Source organism: Cotesia typhae, unplaced genomic scaffold (genome assembly GCF_013202065.1).
Source record: "Cotesia typhae breed Kobodo isofemale line unplaced genomic scaffold, CoteBio_Ctyphae scaffold_13, whole genome shotgun sequence".
Lineage (NCBI taxonomy): Eukaryota > Metazoa > Arthropoda > Insecta > Hymenoptera > Braconidae > Cotesia > Cotesia typhae.
In genome coordinates, this window is record NW_027423774.1 from 8,020,450 (window position 1) to 8,042,354 (window position 21,905).

Sequence of the window (21,905 nt, forward strand, 5' to 3'; positions counted from 1 at the left end):
GACAAAGATAAAGAAACCCCCGTAACACCTTTGACGTTTAGACCACTTTGTATGCTAGACATTGCTGAAAAACTGCTCGAGAAGCTCATATAAGAAAGACTTCGCAACGATATCGACCGTGCTGGAGGCTATGCCGCCAATCACCATGGCTTCCGCAAAGGTCGTTCAAGTCGGAGCAATCTAGAAAGTCATAAAGACAGCAACACAAGCATGGTCTGGTAGCCTCAAAGCTCGTAAAGTATGTCTTTTCTTGACGCTAGACCTGGCACTAGCCCACAACTACCTTGACGAAAGAAAGCTAATAGTGGAAAACTACTGAAGGCCCACAAGAATATGCCATAACGGCTTGCGTGGCGCAAGGCTCAATAATGGAGCCCGATCTATGGAACGCGGACTACGATGAGCTTCTTATAATCCCGTTACCAGAACAAGTAGAGCTAACGGGCTTTGCAGATGACGTTGCGGCCACGATAATAGTAGACAGCGTAAAAGAGGCCGAACTACTAGTTCGGAAAACCAATGACGCCGTCGAGACGTAAATTGATAAACACCACCTGAAACTCGCTGTAATGGTCTGTTCGTTACCCGTTAAAGGTCCTTTTATCCACAATGTGTTAGTTATCGACAGATCACAGTGTGCTGTGATCTTAAGCCGTTGTAACCATTAAAATTTATGGGTTTCTAAGTGGCTTTTGTCGCTTTTGATGGGATCCTATTGGAAATTTTAAACAGGGGAGTTATTAATTAATTTGTTTAGGAAAAACAATTCGTCTACGTCAGATTATAGATTAGAACACATAGGCCAGTCTGAGTTAATATTACTAGGAAGAATTTCAGTTTATTAATCTCAGATTTCAATGTCATGTGTAAAATTCGATTATTGATAATTAAGGGTTTGGGATTCGGCTTAAGCCAGTAAAAATGAAATTGAGTAAATCGTCAAATTAAATTATTTAAGTTAAAAATTTATTTAACATTAGAAAATCACACGGTAAATCATTCAGCGCAATAATTTAATAATTTGTTACAATTAAAACAAAACTAGAGTCAGGATATAATCATTAAACTTGTTAATCAAATAATTGGCTTAAAATTAAAAATTGAGACACTTGTCAATTTTTGTCAAAAATAACTAGCATAAAAATTAACAACCTTGAGAAAGAGTCAGTCATCTTGTCACGCGCCTGAACTTAGTACAAAACCTTTGAAGGTCAAAACTAAAATCTCTCGGCTTACACTAAAATATCTTATGTCAAAATTTCACTTTTGCAAAAGAAATAAAATTTAGTTAAATTTACCGCTGATAAATGGATTACATGAAATGATTTGGATTAAATAAATATAATTTGGATTAAATAAGAATAATTTAGACAATGCAAAATTTATTCAATTATCGAAATAATTTAATTAATTTCGACTAAAATTAATGGATTGTAATTTATTTATTAAATTCTCGGACTTGACAAAGTTCGATTAATTCAAGATACGAAGAACTCTTGGTATTAAATATTTATTGTTGTAACATTAAGAACACAGTATTAGTCGGAAAATTTAATGTGATTATTGGAAATGGAAAATGGTGTGGTTGTGTGTGAGTAAAGGGGCTACCTCGGTTTCATAGTATACTCCTCTGGCTTCGAGGTAGTTCTTTTAGAGTAACGTGAAGGTTTGGGAGACAAGTAAAAGTAGCGTAAGGGTCCAGGAGACAGCGCGAAGTAGATAGAGTAGTGTGAGAGTCCAGTGGACAGCGGGCACTACAGCCACGTGAGGATCCAGCTGGACAGCGCGAAACATACCGTATGAGAGTGGGGTATGAGTGTATTTTATTCTATGAAATTTCATTAATTGTTACATTGGCCATTGTTTCAATTGTAAAAAGGATAGGATAAATAGATAATTTTGTAAAACGAATATCTGTGTTTAAGTTTTGGTTCCTTCCAACAATCTCTCACGACCCTGATCTATTGGAACGAAGTTCCTTATCGCGCGTTGCGAAAGAGAGCTAGACGGAAAAAATTAAGACAAAAAGTTTTAACGACACTTTTTGCTATAGTAAGCTATTATAAGCTATAGTAAGCTATTGTAAACTTCGTTCCATCCGGGTGTCCTTTGACACCTCTCAAGTTTTTTTTACTCCATGTTCTGGTCCAGTTTTGGATACTGAGTCTAAAAATCCAGAGGCGCCCTTAATGAATAAAAGGGGCGACCAACGAGCAAACGACACCCGTTTCAAAGTTCTAAAGATTGTTGGATTGATCTAAAAAGGTCCGAAATGTCTAAAATTGTTATTCACGATCAGAAATGTTCCAGAAAGTTCTAAAAATTTTCGGATTGATCTAGAAAGTTCCGAAATAGGTGCAAACTATCAAAATCGATCTGGAGGTTCTAAAAAGTTCTAAAAAATTTCTCGATTGATCTAGTAAGTTCAAAAATGTGTAAAACTGTCATTACCGATCTCGAATGTTCTAGAAATTTCTCAAATTTTTTTGATTGATCTAGAAAGTTTCGAAATGTATGCAAACTATTGAAAATTATCTGGAAGTTTTAGAAAGATTTAAAAATTTTTGAACTAATCCAGAAAGTTCCAAAATGCGTAAAACCGTTTTAATCGATCTTGAATGTTCTAAAAAGTTTCCAAAATCTTTAGAATGATCTAAAAAATTATAAAATGAGGGCAATCTGCTATAATTGATCTGGAACATTAGAGAAAATTCTAAAAATTTCTGAAATGATCTAAAAAATTCTTAAACAAGTACAAACTATTAGAATCGATTCAGATGTTCGAAAAATTTCTAGAATCTCCTAGATTGATCTAGAAAGTTATAAAATGTGTATGAGTGTTATAATTAATCTAGAGGACTCAAGTCGAAGTGACTTATATGTGCATATTCTACTCTCTAAACATGAATTAGTGGTTTTTCACTAATTGTAAGTGAATATTCACTATTTGTAAAAGTGCGAATCGTACCACGCAGAATTAGTGACTATTCACTGTATGAATATGTGAATATTAAAATCCACTGATTTGATCATTGAAGATGAGAATCCACTGAAGTAATAAATGCAAATGAGAATCCACTAATTCGATCATTAAATATGAGAATCCACTGAATTAATAAATAAAAATGAAAATCCACTAATTTGATTGATGGACATAAAATCCACTGAATTAAAAAATGAAAATAAAAATCCACTAATTTGATTGGTGGACATAAAAATCCACTGAATTATAAAATAAAAATGAAAATCCACTAATTTGATTGGTGAACATAAAAATCCACTGATGTAATTAGTGAATATAAAAATCCACTGAATTTATCGAATATCATTATTCACTCTGAGACTAATCAAGTGATTGATTACTGAGGTAATTTATAATTATAAGAACCATGAGTAATAATACAAGAATAATAACAATAACTTGTCATGAAAATGAAATCATTATATATTAAATTATGTATATATATTAAATACATACAAAATACTTTAAAATTAAAACATACTTTTTTTATTTTTTTTATGCCAATTATTGCATAATTGGCATAAAATGATTATAAACTAAATTTTGATTATAAAATATATTTGACTGAGCCATTCTCAACACCCTTAACATACTGACTTCAATCAATTTTTTTAAACTTAGCAAGTGATAATTTAAAGCTTAAATATGAATTATAATTATAATCATTACAACTAATAATGCACATTTAATATTTGGTAATTACAACATAATAATAATAACTTTTTTTTATAAAGTGCGCTGCACTGGAACATTTTTTAAAGTTCCTGAAATTTTTACTTGAATCGTTTTATAAAACTTATCGAATAATAAATTTTTCAAATGACTTATAATTATTAAAATTATACTTTTTTTATGAATATACCAAAAGTAATTGATAATAAAAACGTGAATATAAATTAAGCTATAATTATAACTGTAAAATAAAAACGATGGCATACTAAAATATTTTTTTAAACAGTGAACATAGTGCCTTTAACTTTTTCCAAACTAATCAGAGGATGAATCATCCGCAGTATCATTTAATGGAGTATGGTTAAAAACGACATGTAACGCTGATACACTGGATCTTGGTTGCACATCTTTCATTGCAAAAATATAACAATCAATGAAGTTATAAAAATTTTGCAAATTATCTGGGTACTTCAGATTTAAAACATAAAAAGTTTGTACAGCAAGTTGAAAGCTGCAATCGGTGTACTGTTTTTTGTTTAACATTCATAAGCCAATTGTCGCCTTCGATAAAGAAAGTTTCAGTATCTTGTCCTTTAACTAAAATTAAATACGGTTGGATGTTGGTCACTTGGCGTTTTTTTACCTCTTTTACATAATTAATTAAATTTGTTCCATCCTGTGTTTAAGATAAAAAATTAGGCTTAATGAATATAATAATTATAATTTATTAAATCCAACTTACGGCAACTATTTTCAACAAATCTCTGTTAGGAAATGCATTGGTTTTCAGAGGCTCAGAATCATCATCATTTTCATCACGTTTCTATAAAATAAAAAATAAATTAAAAAATCAATTATTTAGATCAAAATCATAAAAATAAGAACAATTACTTAGGTATTAAATTTTCAATTTAAGTCTACACGTACCCTTTTTTTTCCTTTTTCTTTCCCTTTTCCTTTCCCTTTACCTTTTTTGGTAATTATTGAATTTGATACAGGCAGTAAGGTTGACAATATCATCAGAGCCCTCAAATTTTCTAGAGCATATATATATATATATATATATATATATATATATATATATATATATATATATATATATATATATATATATATATATATATATATATATACAGATATTTCACGTTATATCAGCACGGACAACATCAGTAGAAGTATGACATAGGAAATAAAATATATTAAACATGATATTAATTAAAGCAACAACTTAGCAACTAGTTAATTTTATCAAGTACATACGTAAAATGTTTACTAACCATCTGAAATAATAGCCGATTTGGTATACAAAGCTGGTTTGCATTGTTTAACGTAATGATAAATCCGGGGAGCATAGAACGTAGAAAACTTTTCCAGAAAGTTGTCTGCTGACTTAGGATACAGAGAGTCAAATTCTTGTTCAATCTGTAATTTAATACAATCATAAAATTTCGGTTTTTAGTAAGAAATAAAAAAAGGTAATAAAGGTAAAAAAGGAAATTAAAAATTGTTCTGAAAGACCTTACCATTTCTCCATCATAATCTAGAAAACGTGGATAATGACTAAAAATTTCCGAAATTGTTGGACCTGACTGCTCAATCCACTGTCGCCTAAAGTCTCTTGTATCTTCAAGAAGCGTGACAATTTTTTCCTTATTCTGATCAGTTGGATTACAATTATTCATTACAGAGATCTAAAATAATATCAAAATAAATAATAAAAAGATTACAACAAATCAATTAAGTTTTTACTAATTAACAACCAACTTTTTGCTTTATTTCTGTTTCTATAAATCCAGAAACGAATTGAGATGACGAGGAAGACGTTTTTTTTTCTTGTCGTTTCAAAGCTGCCTTAGAATACATTTTTTTCGAAGGGCTTAAATTGCTTCGCATCGTATACAAACGATACTCCAAAAATCCGGTCTTTGAGTTTTTGTCATAGTAAGGTTCCTAAAAAATATAATTTATTGATCACATAGTTCATAAACGTAAATCTTATAATATAATTTTCAATTAGTAAATTCACGGAAAAAAATTTATAACGACACGTCAAAATAACCGAATTTTGATTTGTGTAGTATTTTCTTAGAGATTATTTGATTTATTTTTCTACTGCAAATTATTTTCATTAGTTTAAACGTGTTGATTAACAATTCCTCACATTCACCTATGATATCTGTCAATGTTGAAGTTGTCATAGACGGCTTACACTGGAATCGACCAATCATTCGAACAATGTGATAACGCATGTCAAACACCCGATTATTATTATTATTATTATTATTATTATTTTCACCATCATTATTAGGATGAAAATGATCATTATTATCAATATTATTATCATTTCTGTTGTCATTTTCATTGTCGTTATTATCTACATTCATTTCGTCATCGTCGTTATGATTTAGTTGATTATGCAAATGAATTTTTTTAATATGGCGTCTCAAAGATGAAAAGTTCAAAAATCTTCGACAACACCCACCTTGATCACATTTGAATCCCTGATCGCCGACCCCCTGGCTTACAGTAAGCCCATGAACGTTTATAAAATGATTTTTTAATCCGCTCAATTCCCCACTTACTAATCGATGGCAGATAAAACAATTCAACCGTTCCATGGCAAATAAAATATTCAAAAAATAAATGATTAAACAAGTCACTTACGCCTCAATTTTTCAAGAGTGTCACAATCATGAACAATTTCACCCAACTTAACCACTAGCTCCTCAACTGACAAGTTCTTAAACTCCTCCATCTCGATTATTCTGAAGTAAAAAAAAAAAAATGATCAAATTAAAACAGTTGAAGATAAGAAAAGAAAATATCCTGCAATGTCAGAATTTGATACATTTTTGGCAATATTATTCTTATTAAATTTTATTTTTTCTCTTAAATAACAATCGATTCGATCAAAAAAAAATTGTAATTGATTTTACTCCAAAAAATGGACACAAATAAATTATTTGTAAATTGTAAAATACTTTGTTAGTTAATAATACTCTTATATACAACCCAGGAGTAATTTTTAACGCGAAACATTAGGTTCTTGGTGCTACTAAATAAATTGCATTATCAATAGTACGCTCTTAAAATGAATCAGTGAACAAAATATCGAAGCAAAATGGATTTCACTGATTCGATTCGTGCGTTTACTCACGCGCATGTGCTTGAATATTCATTTCACTGATTTAAACAGCGAATTTTTCATCCACTGGTTGAATCAGCTAGAATCTGCGTGTTTATTTTAAGAGAGTACATTTGACTTCCGAAAAAGTGGATAAAAATATAACCAATAATTAATTCAGTAAAAATTTCATTAAAAAACATACAATTCATAGATTTAGGAATGACTCAATGTAAAAGTCAAAATAAGACTTTCGATAAAACATAACCTCAAAAATTTATTACATTAGAATTTACTTACAGAATCCGATACGAATGTTTGGTGCAATAGAATTTTAATTAAGTTTTCTTTTAATAATTAATACGACTGACGTAATTAATAATTGTTGTAAACTCAAGTAGTTTATTATACTCTGATATGAAATCCTTGAGCTACACTCTGCACGAAACACAACGTTCTCCGTATTACTAAATAAATTATTTTATAAATACTATAGTGAGATAATATGTTGAAAGAAAGAGCAGTATAGTATCATGCGTGGCTAGATGGCGTCGCTGGGGTTCATATTCTACTTGTCAAACAGTGAATAAATCCGAAACTTTAAATCAGTTCAGTGAAATTTTTAATTTGAAAAAATAATAAAAAAAATAATAAAAGAAGTTTTTATCGTCAGCGTTGAATTAAATGTTGCACTAAGCATACAATCCATGCATTAGAGCATGACTCAAGTTTAGAATCTAAATTATATTTCGACAAAATTTAACCTCAAAAATTCATTAAATTAGAGTGTACTTACAGAATCTAACAGAAATATTCGGTGCGATTAAATTGTAATTAATTTTACTCCAAAAATGCACACAAACAATTTATTTAATAATTTGAAAAAACTTTTTTAGTTAATAATACTCTTATATAAAACCCTGGAGTAATTTTTAACGCGAAACATTAGGTGCTTGGTGCTACTAAATAAATTTCATTATCAATAGTACGCTCTTAAAATGAATCAGTGAACAGAATATCTAAACGCATGCGCGTAAATATGTGCACGGTTTGAATCAGTGAATTTCACTGATTTAATTGGTATACAAACTCATGCGCATATGCTTAGATATTCTGTTCACTTGTTGAATAGGCGAAATTTCACCAGTACATTGTAAGAGAGTATATTTGACTTCCATAAAAGTGAATAAAAGTAAAACCATTAATCAGTTTAGTGACGTTTTTAATTTTAACAAATGATGAAAAAAAAAATGTGAGAATTAGTTATGATTACACGTATAGTTGAATTAGTTAGACCGAAACAATTTATCAAAAAAGTATATAATTACCTGTATATCATGTTCAGTCCAAAAATGTTGTAAATCACCGAAGCAATCATTCCACAATGCTGTCACTTATTAATCACTAAATTATACCATCATCACAAAATTTACACATTACAACCGTAAATATTCCAAAATTTTCACTTTAAACTCTTGTTTAAGCACATGCACTTATGTACAATTTTCACTGACTCAACCAGTGCATTTTTCGTTCACTGGTTATATCAGCAAAAAATCGCTGGTTCTATTTAAGACAGTAGTAAAATTGTGAAATTCACAAATTCAGAAGTGAGTTTGAGCTCCACTTATAGAAATAATGAAAATATCGCTAGTTCATTAGTAAAAATCACTAATTTGCTGGTAAAAATTATGTTGCTAAATTTATTAAAAGAGTAGACTAAAGAGTAGACTGTTCTGGTACTAAAAATTTCGATATTCGATGGTATATAAATCGAAACTCAGTGACTTTTCGTCAGTTCAATCGTGTTTGGAATTGAAGACGAATCAATTTGAATCAAGAGTGAACAGTGACTCAAAAAATTTAAGTGATTTTGACAAATGAAAGAGCGCAGAACAAACTATCTGAATGTTTTAGTGCCCCTTGCGACTTTCAAATCATTCTGAAATCAGTCTGAAAAAATTCTGGAAACGTTATGGAATCATGATGGTTCCAGAGTGGTTTTGTGCCTATTTTCCAGCATGAAACCAGAGTGAACCCAGACTAAAGCCAGAGTGGAATCAAAGTAAACTCAGAATTAAATTAAAGTGGAACCAGAGTGAACCCAGACTAAAGCCAGAGTGGAATCAAATAAAAAACAACTGTTACGCTCGGGAATCGAATCTGGGACCTGACGCTTGAAAGACTAATTTTAAACTGGTAAATTCTTTACCAGTTTACCGATGAGAATTACTTGAATATCAGGGTTTTTAACAACTACAAGTAATGTAAATCGTATACACGATCAATGCGTAATGAACAAAATTTTTTATTTCGTTTGTAAATTATTAATTATCAATATACACTGATAAAAAGATTTATTAACTATTAATAAATTAATTTATTCGAAGACAATTATTTAATTGGTTAAATTTTAATAATTTAAAATTAAAATAATTTAAAATTTAGCTCGATCAAATATTAAAAACAAATACATGTAATGACATATAGTTATATATAAATTATATGTAATTATATGTAGTTATATAAAAATTATATATAATCTTAAAAACGAATGTATGTAGTGACGTACAGTTATATATAAATTATTTGCAATTATATATAGCTTTATATAATTACATATAATCTTAAAAACAAACATATGTAAAGACATATAGTTATATATAAATTATATGAAATCATATATAGATTATATATGGTTCTATAGAATTATATATAATTTTTTTTCCCGGGATCAAACTGATCCCTATGTGAATTTCTAGTATTTTCAAAATAAAATCTTTTTAAGTCATACAAAAATTCATAACATTTAAAAATTTTTAAATAGGGAACCAATTAATAATGTATAATACTAAATTCACCTGTTGACTTCATAATTTAATATAATAAAGATAAAAATAGACCTTTAACTAATTGAAAGTATTTTCAAATTACAAAATTTGTTATCTCTTATTTTGTAGAATGAAATGGTTGTTAATTATGTAGTCGAAAAATGCTATATGATTATCAATTTATTAACCATTTGTCGTCTAACTGTTAATATAATTAGGTAAATTATGAAAACTCAATACACTACACTCGTGTTAAAGTTATCATAAATATACTAAGGACAAAATTGAGAATTATTCGAATTTACTCTGAAAAGCGCTAAACCCACGTTGAAAACATTTTCAAGACATTCTGAAAACACTCTAGTTTCATTTTGAATTCACTCTGAGATTACTCTGAATTCACTCTGGGATCACTGAATTCACTCTGGGATCACTCTGGATTCACTGTGATTTGACTCTGGAAAAAAAGCACAAAACCACTCTGGATCCACACTGGTTTCAATATGATTTCACTCTGACTCTGAATACAGAGTGATTCCAGAGTGAGGTGAAGGTTGCAAGGGATGTTCTAGTACTAGAAATTCCGATGTCTGGTGATATATAGACCGAAATTCAGTGATTTTTCATCAGTATATCACCGTAACTATTAATAAATTAATTTTGTGTAACTTCAAAACTAAAAAATAAATTTATGACAAAAAATTATACGAAAATATAAAATTTAAATGTATAATATATGTCAATGTATGTTGGAACGTGTTATATGTTTATGGATAATATAATATGTAATTATGTAAATAAAACATAAATTTTTCTTAGTTAGCTGTTTTTCACAATTATTTCAATTTGTTAATTAGTTTACTCTATTAGATATTATCTGTATATACCGTATATTTAAGGGCCAAATACGTCTTTCAAAATTTAAAATAGATATCTATGTAATATCTATATAGACATCTTAATAATATTTACGATAAAAAATGGATCCTTATATATTTTTATACCATTAAACTAGGATGTATTTTAACCTGAAAAACGCTGGGGTTCGCTGCTAGTTACATAAATAATATTTATTATATCATGACATGATTGTTTTTTTTTTAATTTTCTCTTTAATATGAATTTGTTTTAGTAAAAAAAAAAGTAAAAATAAAAATCAATTAAAAAATTACAAGAATTTATGTCTGCCTTATTAAAAATATGAAAGAAATAATGCAAAAAAAAAATTTTTTATCTATATGTTATTTTATTTTTTTCATATTATTATTAAATAGGATTTAGTTATTTTGTAAATTATATCCAGCGTTTTGGAATGTAAATTTATCCATTTCCGGCTGTTGCACACCTTGTCACAGTATAAAATTTTAAATCTATGTAAAATAAACAGGACCAGTTTTTATAATTAATACTAATGTCATATCCTTGAAAGTGTATATAAAAAAAAATCCATTAATGTATGTAACGACCAAAATTAATTTTTTAATTTGTTTCAAAAAAACGTTATGTATATAATAGAATAATGGTCCGTTTTCAGTGGGCATCATCAATACTGTATTTTTCATCAATTCTTGGCCTATGTACTTCATAGACGATGTTGAATAAACATTTATCGCTCCAGTAGGAAGGCAGTGTGCAAATAATTGGAATCTGTTTCAATGTTTAAAATTTTAGACAGTGGACCGGTAGTAACAGATTCGATTTACCTCTTAGAATTTCGGAGTAAAGTACTGAATTTCAGTTGATTCTTTACCGCTACGGTATGATAATTGACACGACTAATAACGTTATAGGATGTAATTTTCCCATGTCTATAAAAACTTTCGTAAATGAAGTACTTCATACTCCCAATAGAATACTTTAAATACTACAAATGTTCTTTCATCTTTCTACAAGCTTCTTCTGTCACCACCGGGTTAATATTTTTGTTTAAAATCAAATTTTTCTTCCCTTTCAACTCTAGATCAACTCGAGATCTTTGTTAGGCACCAGAATAACAGATGTTGCCATGTACCAAGCTTCAATGTAAAATAAAAGAAAATAAGCCATTCGGCTCCGCCCGAGATGGAAGGTAGATTTCAATTTTTTGTAATTATAAAAAATTATAAAAAAAATTTGTCGAATAATTAATACTTAAACTTTTATTAATGAAAGTATAGTTTCTTTTAATTATTTTCAAATCGAACCATCGTATGTTTTCATATTAAAAGTTATATATCAAAAGTTGTTCAGAAGTAAAATTACAAAAATCACAATTTTTATAATTTTTGTAATTTTAATAATTTTCTTGTGGTGAAAAACATCGATAAAATAACTAATAATTGTCAAAAAGTTAACGTTGTATACGTCAAATTAGAAGTAATTTTATAAGCTTTTAGATGAATTTATCAAAAATCAGCTATCTTTTTGGTATTAAAAGTTATACATAAATGAAGCCACCGGAAACGTAATTTTTACTATTTTGATCATTTTGAAGAGCTACTATTTCTAAACTAAACGGATTTTGCTCATTTTAAGGCCTATGCAAGCTAATTGTGTAAAGAATTTGCATACTAAATTTCATTAGGACCTGTTGAGAATTCTCAACAGAATAACATTCATAAGTCGGTTGCACTACACATTGCCTGAAAATGGTTCAATAGAACTCTTAACTTTGATAAAATAACTAAAAATGGTCAAAATGTCAATGTCATATACGTCAAATTAAAGGTAATTTCATGAGCTTTCACATGAATTTGTCACAAATTAGGCATCTCTTTTTAATCAAAAGTTATACATCAATGAAGTCACCGAAAACGTGATTTTCACTATTTTGATAATTTTAAAGAGCTGCCATTTCTAAACTTATTGATGGATTTTGCTCATCTTCGAACTCATCCAAGGTTATTATCCATAGAATATGTGTAACAAATTTCATCTAGATCCGTCAAGAACTGTAGACACAATCGCGGCAACATCCTGCGTTATATTACATATATAAATTTTTTAACTAACGTTATTTTTGAGCTTTACTCGACTAGTTAAGGGGTTATATCCACTGGCGAGGCAGAAAAAACGCGTTTTTTTGTGAATTTTTTCCAAAGAGGCATTTTATTTTATACATTAATGGAAAAAATGTACTTCAACAGATTTTAATGTATTTTAACAATCAGTGGTTTATTTAAAAAAATATTGGATCCCCTAGCTCCTGTAGATGATCTGCGGAGAGACCTCCAAAAAAAGGTGCTTGGCGGTGAACAAGATATCTCTGGTCCAAATTATCTGAAAACCAAAAACCCAAAATATTTAGTTTTGTAATAAATAAGTACAGGTAATGATCGAAGGTCTAGTCAAAATTTTGATTTTTGACAAAATGGCGACCGTTCAAAAAAAAAATTCAGTTTTTCATGCAAATTTTTCCTTAAAAGTGGCTTAAAAAATCGAAATTATTGTCCAAAACCTTATTCCTTCGATCATTACCTGAAAAATATATCTGAGTAAGTCGTGTGAAAATTTCAAACCGATCGGTTTAGCGGTTTCGGAGAAATTTTGTTCACCGACTCTGAAAACACGGTTTTGAGATAAACGCGTTTAAAGTTTCGGGAACGATTTACACTAAATTAAAAAATTTTTTTTTCAACTTACATCGTGTCATCTATTCCAGCACTATAAGAGGAACCCTCTGCTTCATCGTTTGCCTCCAAAATGTTTAACTGTTGTTGTCTACGAGCCATTCTTCCCTCGCGCGTCGACCCTTGCGCTCTTGCGTCCGAAATTGATATGCGCTCTGCGTCCTCTTTACTCACGTAGGAATGAGCATTGGGTCCAAGTGATAATCCCATAGCACTCATATAATAAAGCAGAGATGTTTTACCTTCATTAAAGACCCCGGCTGCAATGTTTGCAGCTATTTCCACAATTTTAGAGCCAGCTAGAATAATTTTTGGAGTTATTTTCCATATCAGCTGATTATAACTTTCATTATTGTTCTGGGTAAAACCACCAACGCATCGTTCCAATAATTTTTTGTTAATTAGATCTTCGTAAATTGGAAAAATAGCTGTTGCAACATCAGGTGGTAAGGCCTCATAATCATGTTTATAGCTGGGCAAAGTTCCCAAAGCTTGCGTTTTTGCCACGAACACCACCAGTTTTCTCCTATAGGACAATTATCATGCTGGTTTCTCTGCTAATTTTACGAGGCATTTTTTACTTTAATTAATTAAACTATACACACTGAGAAATACATAAACTGAGCACAAACACAACTTGTCCACGTGAAAGATCACTTCTAACTGATGAGTTCACATATTTTTAACCTAAAATTCCTCAACATAGGTTTCAGGTATAAACTAGATCTTTTGTATTATTATATTAGGGTCCCAAACACAATATAAGTCGAGAACCAAAGGATAGAAGCTACCAGAAACAGCTGCTACTCCGGCTCGTGCTCCGCCTACTTTCGAACGCTCGGAGACGTTCTTACTAATACGCTCATATCTCCGAAACTAATTGTCGGATCGATTTGAAATTTTCAGAGAATATTCTTGAATATATGTACATTCAAAAAATGTAAAAAAAATCGATTTTTTGAAAATCACAAGTGGATATAACCCCTTAAGAGATATTACGACAAAATTCCGAGTAAATTCCAACATGAGGATCAATGCAAAAGATTAATTTCTATGAAATCTACCTAATTATGAAGATACATATTTGACGTAAACTTTTTATTTCACGAGAGGAAAGGTGAAATTGATCCCGAAACATAAACATTTTCAAACAATAGATGGCTTTTGATATCCATCGTGCATGATGCATAGTACCAGGACACTTGAAAGTGTTCGTATCGGTTGGACAACTACCTAGAAAAACTAAATAAAAAAACTTCCTAGAAAAACTAAAGATAATACCAAAAGCTCTCGGTAATTATCTCGAGGCTGAGACATCTAACAAACCAAATTAATAAACATAAAGTGAAAGTATTAGTATTGATTGTGTTGAGAAAATGTAATGGACAATTTTTGCCTGTAATCAATCATTAATGAAATTAATAATTTTCATCTTATCTCCATATAAAGCCCTTGCCACAAATTGGAAATATCTGCATTTGAATTGGAATTAATTCTTACTTACTTTCCCTTCTTTTTCCCCACCCAAACTACGTACTACGATGATAATGTAGTAATCATTGAGGGACCTTACAATATCACTTATTTTGTTTTTTTATAACCGAATTATATTTGTATAAATTAATGTTTTTTAACACCTAGCAGTCAAGTAACTAGTAAATCTAGACTAGCCATAAAGTAAGTATCGAGAGTATAAGAATAGACTGAGAAAAATGATGGTGGAAGGGGCCCGGTAGCTTAACTGGTAGAGCTCCTGACATGTTATCAGGGAGATCCAGGTTCGATTCCTGGCTCGGTAACCAACCCCATTTATTTTTTCAAGGTTTGTCTTGCTCTCATTTAGTTTCTTCTATTTCTTTCATTTCAATGAACATCTTTATAACTCGAACAGATACCACAACCTTTCAGCTTCACTAGTATTCATGTTCGATGGATCCCCATTGATCTTATGTGAAGAGAGAATGTCTCTCGACCAATAGAGAAGGTGGAATTTCCACCCGTTGGCTTGAATTAGATTTACTAGTGACTTGATCGCTAGGTGTTAAAAAGCATAAATTTATACAAATATAATTTGGTAGTAAAAAAACAAACAATCGATAAAAACAGTAATTTATAAGTCAATCAGTCGTTTAAACGGTACAAAAATTAGAAGAAGCAAAAAAAGTGTGTGTGTACTTACGTACGCATGTAAGAAGTTATACTTCTTTGGCGTAACAAAATAAAGATCTTTCTAAAAATGTTATCTTTCACGTTATTCTACGTTTGTAGAAAAAACGACGCTAATAATAGAAAAAAAAAGTTATTTCATATATTAAAAGTTTTATTATAACGCATAATCTAGTCTAGTTAAATAAAGTTCATTTAAATATCACAAAAAAAATTATTTGTACATTATTAAAAAAATCTGGAAATCGGTTGACCACGCAGGCCAACCCTAGAACATTCCCTTAGGTTTGCATTTGAGCACCTTAAAATGTGTTTTTTCGTTAGTATTTGAGCTTTTCAAGCTCAAAGCATAGTTTTTCACATTTTGATCTCTTCGAGATTGAAATATATTCATCAAACAACTATAGCTTTTGAATGCGTCGTTCGATTTTCTTTTGTACAAAAGCATTCGGCGCAGTTTTCAAAGTATAATAAGAAAATATACAAGTTTACATTGATTGGTTGAGAAATTTCAAAGATTTCTTAAGAAAATAGAGAAAAAAAAATTTTTTGTGAATTTTTAAACAACCATAACTTTTGATGGCGTCGTTCGATTTTCATTATCAAAAAAGCATTTGATGTAGTTTTTTAAACAAAAAAAAGGTATCCACGATTTTATTATGATTTTTTTCCCCGCTTCAAGGTTATTTTTAAAAAATGTAAGATATTTTCTTAGCAAGAAGTTAAAAATATATATTTATGTATATTTATATCATTTATATATATTTTATTCGGACTAATCCCTGATTAAGAAATCTAATTTGAAATGATTTGAAATGATTAAAAACCATCGGATTTGAATAATATATAGATATACAATTAACATGGAAATAATCATTTCGAATCATCTTTTTAAATCAGGGATACAAAACACATGTTGTAGGTTCAGAAACACTAGAATAAATATCGTAAGTACAATTGTCAGTTTTAACGCAAACATACGTAGATATCCTTACTTTTACTTTGTTGGTAACTTTTATTGAAAAACTAAATTTTTGACTAGCTAACTTCAGGGTTTTGGTTTTTCGTGATGGTGCGCGCGCGCATTGTAGAAATTTACTCTCATAATTTTTCCTTAACGCACCAAAAGAAGTATAATTTCAAAACTTTTTTCCATGTTGATCTCATGGGAAGAAGAAAAATGCGATGAGGACAATCTTAATATTAATATCAAGGGCTCATTTTTTCACAGTAATTTTTTTATACCCAAAAAAAAAACTTTTTCTCACCTCCGGGCGGAAAGCGTCAATTTTCCTCCCGCTGCACTAAACGAAAATGCCGCTTTCCGCCTTCGTCGAGGAGAAAAATAGTATACACACCACGGGCAGTAAATAAGAAAGCCTCAGATCACATGAACAATTACATGTGATCTGAGGTTTTCTTTTTTACTTCCTAAGGGCTGTATACTATTTTTTTGTATACTATTATTATTGTAGAGTCATTCTAAACCAAGAAATTACGTGGCGTTCACCTGTTGAGGGTAGAGCACTATCTCAAACGCTTTCACATTATAAGACGTGCAAAATGGATAGCCAAGAAACGCGAACTAGAGCTGAAGATTGGGAAACCTATCACTCTAAATTTAGTTACTATATAAGCTGATGAAACTGACATACTTAAAAGATGTAGACAAGGGAATAAAAAGCATCTTTCCCAAAAACTAAACAGTCAAATCATTCCTTCTTAACGGAATGCTAACGTAGTACGAAGAAATAAACAAAAATCTGTAAAGATTGTGATTTTATTAAAAAGAACCTAACAGTACTTTTAGCTCAGGAAAAGTATCTACAATTTGAGTTGAGTTTTGAACCCTTATCCGATGAAAAGATCTGGGATTTTATTTCTCCTCAGCGTGAAAATTACATTCATAACATTTCAAAGTAAGCTGTAATTGTGTAGTTCAAATGGTATACAATATCGTACTTGGGATTCATGAACCAGAACTTTCAGCGGTCAGCTCAGCAGAATATGTATGCGAGTGAGTGTATGGAGCGGTTGAAGTAGGAGCAGAGAAGTGCTGGAAGAAAACATAAATTCTCTCTTTCATGGCTCGCACTCCAATTGCGGGTTTCGAATGCAGTTTAGTGTACAAATCTTTTTTAAGTCATACTCTCTATTATTCGACTAACTAATAATATTTTGACAGTAGTTGAGTACGTACAACAGTATCCCCTTCTAGAGAAGAACCCAGACGAGCCTCTCTAGAAACAGTCTTTGAAGCGGACTCTGATGAATATTTAAGATGTTACTATTCCGTGGATCCTAGAACAATAGCAAGCTCTAAGCAGAAAATAAACCCTAGCATTTTCTCTACCTCAAGTTACCCAGTATCAGTGTCGACGATATGTTTGCAAAAACGTTATTTGGTGTTTCTGATATATATCTGACATATATATATATATATATATATATATATATATATATATATATATATATATATATATATATATATATATATCTGATATATATATAGTAGAGACAGTGACACTTTCTCTATAATTTAGTACTCTTGAGTTGTTTAAAGTCATTTAGCCGCTATTTTGAGTAGAATGACATCATTATTGCCACTTTATCATTTACTGTTTAATCATTATTTTATTCTACAATATTCTATGAAATAGAGTAGTTAATGAATAAGATGTAACATATATATTGTAATATATACTGACTGCATGTTGTTAGGGAAATAAACTTCAATTGTTGGCAGAAGAACCACTCTTTTCTCGGCAGTTACCTCTATTCCTTTTCATCTATTCTTTCATCTATATATCATCTATTCTTTTCGGCACCGCCGTTCTATCCAATAGTTAGATTTTTTATTCAAATACAATTCAATAAACAAAACTAATTAGAAAAACAACGTTGGTTTGAAAAAATATACTCATAGTTTCACGTAGGTGAGCAAGGATAAAGCTATAGAGTACCAGTAAAAAACTTCCAATCTTTCACGCTCATCAAGAAAAATGAATTCGATAGCCCAAACAAGAAGTAAAACTGAAATCTGTTTGAAATAATGCTGAGTACTAATAGCTAAGACGATATAAATTTATGTGATCCAATTCTAAACCGCTATACACTAATGAATAAGAATTAAAAAATTGTAACAATAAAAAAAAATCTGGAAAATGGTTGACACTAAAGGCCATCCCTGCAACTTCGCGCTTATTCCATATATAAGTGCTTAAAATTACACTTAGACGTTTTTGAGCTCTTCAAACTCAAAAATACAATCTGTGTTATTTTGAGCTCCCCGAGCTCAAAGAAATAGCTTTTCTATGCTTTTGAGCTTTTCAAGCTTAAAAGTCTGATAGAAGTTTGATCGAACACTATTTTTATAAATTTTTTAATAAATTTAATTCAAAAAACTTACCGGAAGGATTAATATCTAACAGCCTTTGATCTTGTGTTCTTGTCGGCGTTGGTGTAGGAATATTTCTGGTTTGTTCCAGCTCTAACAAATTTCTGATTCTTCTTACTGAATTAGCTCTCTGATTTGCAACTGAATTCAAGGAAGGTTTTTGACTGCTTAGAACAGACCTAGCATTTGGAGTGACGGAAGTAGATCTTTGTCCTGGTCCAGCTCGATGTGATGTTGAACTTACAGCTGTCGATGCTCGTAAATTGGCTAAATTGACTTGTTGAGCAGATGCAGATCTTGTTGAAAGCCGATCAAGCGTACCGGGTAAAGGCCTATAGGAGCCGTAGTTCCCTAACTCTGTTTTCTATTTGATTTGAAAAGTTAAGTTTGATTAGGCAAAGTTATACTCTGTGAATATACATATTATTAGAATACCTTATAGTTACGAATGTTCTATGACTTAACATCTATATCAACAAGTTCCACAGATAATCTATAAAGACAACCATAGAACTATGTATATTCTACAAGCAAAAAAATAAGTAAGACGGTTAAGTCTACAGGCCATCCTTACATCTCCGCTGATTTCAAATACAAAGCAGTCTGAGAGCCAGTTTTTCAACCCAGGATTTTCATTTTACCTAAGTTTTTAATTATGGCAACAGTACTATTTTAATGTTTATTGAACATGTTACTATCGTTACAAGCTCAGGCCAAATAACAACCCCGGGTCGAAAAACTGACTTTAAATTTTTCTTACGACGACGTTTTTGAGTTCTTCAAACTCAAAGACTTAGTTTTACAGCTATTTTAATCTCGCCAAGCCCCACAATAAAACTTTGATATGCTTTCGAGCTCAAAAGTCTACTTAGTATTCAACAAAACATTTTATTGAATATATTTAAACTGTGATAACTTTCGAACAAATCATCCGATTTTGACGAACGTGTTTGACGCAGTTTTTTACGCATGTACAATTAACACTATGAGAAAACGCTAAAAAATAGCAAAAAAAGTAATAAATCACATGAAAAGATAGTATTATTCTTACTAACAATAATAATCGAAACACAATTCCTTCAAAATTATACTATCACATCTATAGATACTCTTGATGAAATCGTTCTCCTTGTTCTTCAATGAAGTCTCCAAGAATTGAAGTTAAAGACAGTAGTTAAGATTAGAGTGAAATAAGTGCAACTTAAGGTTCATTATTCTCACTCTTATTATTTTCTAAAATACATTTTTTAAACTTTCCTAAACTGTTTTTTGACTGTCATTCAATTTTCCGATCAAATTTTGGTCTTTAAATAAACTTCAAATTTGTGGACCATCGTAAGGTTCTCATTACTTAGCATCGGTCATGGAAAACAATCATAATATTTGTCTGGAACTTCGATATACTGCTCTATAAGGACCAGCTTAACATGCGATCGAATCGGTTAAGTCGTTCAGAACTTATAGAGGTTTACACACACACACACACACACACGCGCGCGCGCGCGGACATCATCGCGGATACATTCGGAGAAGCTTCCTAGGATCTGAAAACGTCAACATCCGTTGAAAACTCGATTTAAAAAAAACGGGGTAAAACCAACAACTTCCAGATTTTTTGAAAATCATTGATTTTCTTAGCCCTTCAAGATTAGCTACCCAATAGGATTTATAAATTGGTTCAAAACACTAAAAGCATATTAACACAGAAGACATACAGTGATTTTATTTCAAAGACTCTGAAGGGGTGATTTGAAAGCATGAAGTAGCTGTACTATATTTTTTAATCTCTCGAGCGAGACATTCGTATAATTTACATGCTTCAATGATGGTAGACTAATATTCCGATAGTAAAAAACCTTTTCTTCATTCGGTTCTTTTTAATTGAGGATTACAGGAGTTTTTTTGTGACATTCCGGTAAGTTTTTTTCATCTCCAAAATTATCTTCTGGGAAGACTGCGACGAATTGCATTTCTTCCTCTCCACATTCATCGGTTCCGAAGTAACAGTTTTATAAACAATGAATTTTTTCCGGTTTCAAAACTGAATCAACATTAGCGTATTCTATTTTTCATTAGCTCGCAGTAGCAAAAACTGAGATGTTTGTCATGCAATAATAGAAGTTTTTTTTATTTCTAAGTACAGACTAAATCCTCGGTTTTATGAATTGCAAGTTGTCTCTGGCTTTTTATCATCAACTATCTTATTAATATTAAATTACACCTTACACATGCAGTATGTGGTATCTATTTGCATCCCCATTCGCGAATTTAAAATCAAAAAACCTTTCTAAATCAATTTCAATGAAGCAGATGAAGGGATTTGCTTACTTCAAATTCTCCATATCCACAATTTGAATGGAATCGTGTTTAGTTTACTGTGAGTAAAAACAATACTATTGTGTTACATTATATACTATTTCATGTCTATTTTTTTCGATTTTTAGCATTTTTCTGCAATTTACTCATAGATGGAGGCTGAACAAGCTTAACCGACTTCAGATTTTGCTCTAGCAATCGAAATACATAAGAAACAGACTCAATTTAGTTCGAAAAAAAAAATGTTCATTCAGACAACTACATTTCACGATTGGACTATCGCGGTTGAACTTTCTGCAGTTCAATAGTCAGCATGTTACGACGTATATATCCTGCGTAATTACATTTATGAAAGCACATCGTATATAGATAGTCGCGTAAGGAAAAGCGTTCTAACCAGAATTTTTGAAAATTTTTTCTTTTGCAGTGTATTATACAAACTCTTTTTAATCTAAGTGTGCTAGTAACAAAATTTTGAGAAAAATATCAGTTCAGATACTTTTGTTGATGACTATACATTTATATTATTTATAAATATTAATATGAACCTGATTGACTGCTGCATGAATATTTTCAGCACTATAAGTATATCGCGGTGGTCTACTAGTTGTTGCTCTTATTTGTTCATATAATGCACTTGTACTTGGTGTCCGACTCAACCACGCTCGATATTCATCAGATGTGAATACACTTGGGGAAGAAGGTATTCTCCCTGGAAAATAAAATCAGTTATTACTGGAAATAATGATTCATTGTTCTAAAGAGTTTA

General features: G+C 30.5%; 3 protein-coding genes across 5 annotated transcripts in view; 1 reads left to right on the plus strand and 2 right to left on the minus strand.

Moving 5' to 3' along the window:
- Rhogap100f (Rho GTPase activating protein at 100F) overlaps positions 1 to 21,905 on the minus strand; it is a 116,807-nt gene that overhangs the window by 38,500 nt on the left and 56,402 nt on the right. For both annotated transcript variants that reach the window (XM_074255129.1, XM_074255130.1), the window contains exons 11-12: positions 21,685 to 21,848; positions 18,833 to 19,184 (exon numbers count right to left, since the gene is read on the minus strand). In XM_074255129.1, coding sequence (XP_074111230.1) covers positions 18,833 to 19,184; positions 21,685 to 21,848 — 516 coding nt within the window. The remainder of the gene's footprint in view (positions 1 to 18,832; positions 19,185 to 21,684; positions 21,849 to 21,905) is intronic.
- LOC141535275 (uncharacterized) overlaps positions 1 to 21,905 on the plus strand; it is an 81,223-nt gene that overhangs the window by 35,329 nt on the left and 23,989 nt on the right. The gene's annotated exons all lie outside the window — the stretch shown is intronic.
- On the minus strand, positions 4,152 to 8,922 carry LOC141535116 (uncharacterized). The gene is made up of 8 exons (XM_074254909.1): positions 8,147 to 8,922; positions 6,359 to 6,459; positions 5,459 to 5,644; positions 5,218 to 5,385; positions 4,972 to 5,116; positions 4,622 to 4,731; positions 4,437 to 4,517; positions 4,152 to 4,370 (listed from the first exon to the last, which is right to left on the minus strand). Exons 3-8 carry the CDS (start codon positions 5,585 to 5,587, stop codon positions 4,152 to 4,154), a joined length of 852 nt encoding a protein of 283 aa, XP_074111010.1. The 5' UTR covers positions 5,588 to 5,644; positions 6,359 to 6,459; positions 8,147 to 8,922.